Source organism: Aegilops tauschii, chromosome 1 (genome assembly GCF_002575655.3).
Source record: "Aegilops tauschii subsp. strangulata cultivar AL8/78 chromosome 1, Aet v6.0, whole genome shotgun sequence".
Lineage (NCBI taxonomy): Eukaryota > Viridiplantae > Streptophyta > Magnoliopsida > Poales > Poaceae > Aegilops > Aegilops tauschii.
The window spans coordinates 1611367-1617454 of NC_053035.3; the positions used below are offsets into that span (position 1 = coordinate 1611367).

Below are 6088 nucleotides of genomic sequence, written 5' to 3' on the forward strand. Positions count from 1 at the left end.
AACCATGCAACCCAAGGAGAAGAAGCATCTGAAGAAGAAGCATGCATATTGCCGTGAGCTGGACATTCCTTCAGGCTGAATACTGAATTAACTAACAACTGGGTGGTAATAGTTTCATTACCAGGCAATGGAGTGCCCATGCACTCGTCGTTCAAAAACTCCCGTGACTTACGTCAAAAAATTAATTTACGTCAAAAAAATCTCCCGTGACATTTCATTGCCAAACAATGGAGTTGGAACTGCCTCATCAGGCGCATGACACATTCAAGCCAGTACTTGCCTGAATGAATGGTTCAAGTTCACCACTTGTTCATGCATGCCTGGTCGTATCAGTATCAAAATTGATTGTCAATGTGCCAAAAGATGCTCTGTCAATATCACGGATCATTGATGGAGCATGCACACCAACGGATAAGCAAAACAGCAGCGGAGAAGAAGGGCATACGCAAGAGATTTTGTTACATTATCCAGTTCTCAGAACTCACGCATACATACACAACAGTATAGTGAAATAGTATACAACTATAACAGTAATGCCAGTATTATTACAACAAACCATCCGTCTGACTGACCATAAATCACAGCAAGCAAACTGCTAAAGAGTCTTTGCATCAAGTGTAGAAAATATGGATCCGTAATATTTCTGTTGTATTGCTTTGACCCTTGTAGGAGTATATATATGAGGGAGAGAGACTTGGAGTAGAGAGCAAGTTGTACAATGTTTAAACCAATCCTATCTCTAACTCCAAATCCCTAACTTTAACATAATTATACTTCTAACATCAAGAACAAGGACACAAAAAGGAAGAACAAATCTGACACATCCTATCGGCAGTTTGGCTTACCATTTCAAGTTTTAGACCATGCATGCATCTTTGCGCTGGCTGCACATTCCCTTCTTGAGGTCAAAAGCATGTCAGCGTGAGAGGAAGAGTCTTCTCATCGGGGGAAGAGGCAGAGTTAGCAACATCTTACATGCCAGTAACGAGGCAGCAAATGGGACTAGAGTCTTACATGAATCAAGTGTTTAAGCTCATCAAGGTTCGGTTTTTTCGGCAAATAACTTTGCAGCTCTGGTGTGCGCCCGTGCGTAGCCAGAATGGTTCTTGCGTTTCCTTGCAGGCATCTTCTGCATGCTATTTTTCTTGGTAATAGTGGGGGCCATGGATGGCGCAGAAAGCTTAATACATCTTCCGCATGAATTTTGTTTAGTTCAACTCCATGCATTTTGTGTATTGATATACACCCACCCAGTAGGTTAGTTATACTCTTATTTGTTTCTACTCTGGAAATGTACTTCTCACCGAAAAGCGTGGACATAATGCCAGTAACAAATTTTAGTACTGAGGTCATCCACGTTAATACCATAATGCTAATTTCACTACAAAAGTACAACTTTGCGGCCATCGGAGTCAATACAATACAATCGTATCAATTTCAGTACTCCCTCTAATTCGTACTAATGGTCGCTGATTTTGTACAACTTTATACTTAACCCCACCAAAATGTTGAGAAAAATTGATGTTGCTTAAAATCTTACAAAAAGAACCTTCAGTGGAGCGGAGACACAAGATACACATGAACATCACTTGCAGTTTTACAAGTCAAGGACAAAACAAATGGGTTCGGCCTATCGCCAATCGTAAGCTGCCCATTTCTGGAAATTTTTCGTGTTTTCACTCTTTTGCGAAAGTTAGCCCAGATCTGACCCAACTTTATAAAAATTTCGGGATCTGACTCCTTTCCTACCACAGAGGTCAATGGCGGTAGGATAAAACAGCGTACCGCCGAGGCCCTTGGCGGTAGGCAACTTATCCATGTCAGCGTGATGCAGCCCTACCGCCAAACACACTGGCGGTAGCATGTGCAACCCTACAGCCAAACACACTGGCGGTAGCATGTGCAACCCTACAGCCAAACACACTGGCGGTAGCATGTGCAACCCTATCGCCAAGGCATTCAGCAGTAGGTGCGTGCAAGCACTGCATTTGATGTAGTGCGGCTTCCTCCACTGCCATCTCTGCCATTTTAATGTAGTGCGGCTTCCTCCACTGCCATCTCATCTGACCCTACCCACTCTCCTCTCCGCCGCCGCCGGCGACGACGCAAGGGAAAACCCGAGCGGCTCAATGGCGGCGGCCTTCTTCTCGCACGTCAGCTACTCAAGATCGCTGCAGCGGTTTCGATCTTGATTTCCTCGGTGATGACGGCGGACCAGAACGGCTGGAGTGTGGCGGCGGGTCTGTAGCCGCAGTGGCTGGTGGCGGCGGTGGCGGCCATGCTGCAGCTGCTGAACCTTCGGTTCGTCTTTGGATCACGGTGGCGCTCCTGATCTTGATCTGCATCACGCAGACGTCCGGGGCGGCGACCTTGGGCATGGCGATGGTGGTCATCCCCTTCGTCAGAGGTGGTCGTCCTTAGGCTGGGTGGTCCGATCACGAGATTCGTCATCTAGTCCTGGCTACAAGTCGGGGAGACATAGTTGCCGGTAAAAACCGAGCCGACGGCGGGCGATGGCAGCGTTCCGCGCCGTTACCTTGATGAAGGCATCGTAGCGTAACTACTATCGAGCCACTCGTGCTGCTCTGGGGGAAACTCTAGGATCTGGTCTTCTAGATCGGATGATGAAAGCATTGCGGTGTCGTTTCTCTCTTGGAAGCATCGTTTGTGGAGGAGCACTGGAAGACAGAGGCAGGAGGTGGAGCGGCTTCGTCTTGCACGGAGCTTCGGTGAAGATGTCAAGTCATGTCTGGCCGACAGGTGCTACGCTTTGTCATGCCTGTTCGGCAGGTCCTATGCACGACACATCTTCCAGCGACTTCAAGTTGTGTCGGCTGGTGGTACTTGGCGGCATGGTGCTGCGTTGTACCGGTGGAGACGACAACGTGCTCATCAGTTTGCACCCTGGGAGATGGTGTCGCTGGACGCCGTGGCGGCGTCGACAGATGGTCGGACTGGCAAGGATGATGCGGATCTCTTTTCTGAAGTTGCATTAGTGGTTCGATGATGATGGTTGCTTCTAAAATGTGTGCATGTGGTGTGCACTTTAGATTTGCTGCACTGGCTGTAGGTTTCGATACGTTATGCGGATGGATTGGCGACGACACCGGTTTTAGATATGGGGAGTGAGAGCACACCACATTATCGAGTTTGTAGGTGTGAGTGGTGGCTTCAGGTGGCTTGATGTATATACTTGTCAGACCTTTGTTGAATAAATAATAAAGATGATTGTATGCATCGATTGATGCAGAGGCCGAGGGTTTCAACTTTCAACCTCCTTTTCCAGAAAAATACTTGTTCAGATTCAATGGAAAAACCGTCTCATCACTCTAAATCTGACTAGAAAAAACGACTATAGTAAATTATGGAGTTCAAGTAAAAAGAGCTGCCTAAGAAAGAATGGCATATTAAAATAGCATCTTTAGTACAACACCAACAGATAGAGATTATAGGCTACCAAACGGAAGTAATGAGACCCATCCAGCCATAGCAGTTGGTGAAAGCAACCATTCATTAAGGCAAACATGAGCCAGAGACTGATGCATTTTTGGAAGCATCTTCAGGTCAAGCTCATGCGTGGCCTAGGGGTGCAACAATAAAGCAGCCCCTAAAACCCCCATGCCATCACAAAAGCTACAGTCAAGTGTTTCAGATATGAACACAAAAGCAACAATAATTACTTGAGGCTTCAGCCATAAACTAGAAAAGTAAGGACATATACACGAACTAAGTGTGGATTGTCAAACACTATTAGAGTTCCTGATAACCCATATAAAACATTCTTTCAAGATTTAGAGGTGTGCATGGAGACCAGTTAGATTACATTGCCAAATAGCCCGCAATATAAAGATTCCATGCCAAATCATAACAAAATTTGAACGCTATAACACAAATAGATTCCAAGGAGCACACTGAGGAGCTATAGGCCATATACCAATCAGTTCGTTGAGAGTTTTGACCATCAGATTGTCCCTTGGGTTGAAATTCTGAAGTATTGCATGGAGACATTGGTGAATAGATTCGGAAGCAAAGTGAAATTGAATTTATCATGGGTCCATATGACTTGAAAATCGTTGCCGGCGTTCAAATGGACCCATCTATGACCACAATTTTATGGCCGCTTCAAGATATAGTAAAAACAATGGTCACGTGGTTTTCAGTAAAATTGGCTCGTAACTAAATTACGACCAAGAATAGTGTGAGTTAGATACCCTTGTCTTGCAACAGTCTCAAAGACAGCGACTGGAGTACTACCTTTGTTCTTATCAACTCTGAGGAGCCAGGGTGCACTGCTATATATAGGTGGCTCTCGATTGCTCAACGAAGCCATCCAACAAACCAAGTCACTCTTGCTGTCCCACACATAGGTGCTGCTTTGGGTGGTTTGATAAAGCTACAGCCAAAATGGTATGTGTTTCATCCTCTCATGTAGTCCTTATTTATTCATTTTCTTCAAAAGAATGGAGGAATTTGACAGTATTTTGGAATGATTGGTCTCGGAATCCTAAATTTTGGAGTAAATTGATGGTATACTCTCCTCTAATTAATTCAGAGCAAGCCTGTGAAGATTGGACCATGGGGTGGGAATTCTGGCAGCGAGCGTGATGTCCAGCCAAAGCCCACCCGTATGGTTAGTGTGACCGTCAGTAGCGGAGCTATCATTGACGCTATTGCATTCACCTATGTGGGCACCGATAACGCTCAACACTCTTAGGGCATCAAGTGGGGTGGCACTGGTGGCACGGAAGATACGGTGCGTTAAATGTTTGTTTTTAAATATTTCTTTGTCTTGTACTATATGGTGACGATCGTTGGCTTTTCATATTGTTTGAGCTGGTCGGGCATTGTATCTAGATCCAATCCAACGGCTAGGGTTACTATTTCTCCTACATGTACTTGTATACCTACCTCTTACCTACATGACCTGATGATTTCCATCTCTTGCAGATTAATCTAGACGCTACCAACTATGTGACGGAAATCTCCGGGACGGTGGGTAAATTTGGGACCGACGACATCGTCACGTCTCTTAAAATTGTCACCTCCAAGGGGGTTACCAAGACATACGGCTCAGGTACCGGGACTCCTTTCCGCGTCCCAGTGCTTGACGGGGGTAAGATCGTCGGCTTCTTTGGACGCGCCGGTGCCTTCCTGGATGCGATTGGGTTCTACATTTCTCCATGAATGGTTGGTTGATGCACACTTCTTGGCCGGCCACCTAGCCAATGAAGGAAGGAGTGTGTACCGTATGTGACGTAGTACTGGCAGCACCTGCTTGCTAGAATAAATAAACTTGCAAGTGCTTTGCATGGCACTTTTGCATATGTGTGTGATAATGTGTGACGCCATGATCCTCAAGTCGTGGGATGGCACGACAAGTGTGTGCGGATCGTACGTGGCGCTGGTCTTCAGGCTAGTTATTAGCCGAGGCATGCGTTGCGTTGTAAAGGCGTACATGTATGAATAAAAGAAGTTTGTTGCAAGGCTTGTTCTAGTGCAACCTGCTCACCCGGATTTGATCTTTGGACTTGGACTGAGCACCAATGTGTCGCAGCTTCACACGCATGCATGTTTAGTGATAAACTGTGTGCCCACAGTTTGTAAGGTAGATGATGATAAATCGTCGATTTATCCGATCGATTTTCTTTTTGCCGGGAATTGAGGGCTTTTTATTCAAACAAAAGGGCTCCGGCACTACCAGCCATAAGGCTAGTGACCAACAAACCAGGAGGACTGTTCATCCAACACTCCATCGCCTCTAATGTGAGCGACTTCCACTTTCATATCTACCATGCGTATCTGTATTGACGCCCATATGTGTGCCTGGATATACTGGTCATACACATTTCCATCAATACAAATATGTGGATCAAAACAAAGTTACTTTTTGCTATTTTCAGCCATCTATTTTCTAGCCTTGATGAAGTACTTTTTATTATACTTTTACCGATATATGAAACACACAGAGTCGTGCCCGTGCACACACGCACACGCACAAACATATCCATGAAAATATTTTTGATTTTTTGTACTTATGAATATGTTTTTTGTATTTTAGAAAATACCAGACTCTATGGAGCACCGATGC

The 6088-nt window shown here is 45.3% G+C and overlaps 1 protein-coding gene across 1 annotated transcript; it reads left to right on the forward strand.

Moving 5' to 3' along the window:
• Positions 1-4322: 4322 nt before the first annotated feature.
• Positions 4323-5483, forward strand: LOC109754241 (horcolin). The gene is made up of 4 exons (XM_040404359.2): positions 4323-4407; positions 4553-4630; positions 4715-4753; positions 4948-5483. Exons 1-4 carry the CDS (start codon positions 4405-4407, stop codon positions 5182-5184), a joined length of 357 nt encoding a protein of 118 aa, XP_040260293.1. The 5' UTR covers positions 4323-4404; the 3' UTR covers positions 5185-5483.
• Positions 5484-6088: the final 605 nt, after the last annotated feature.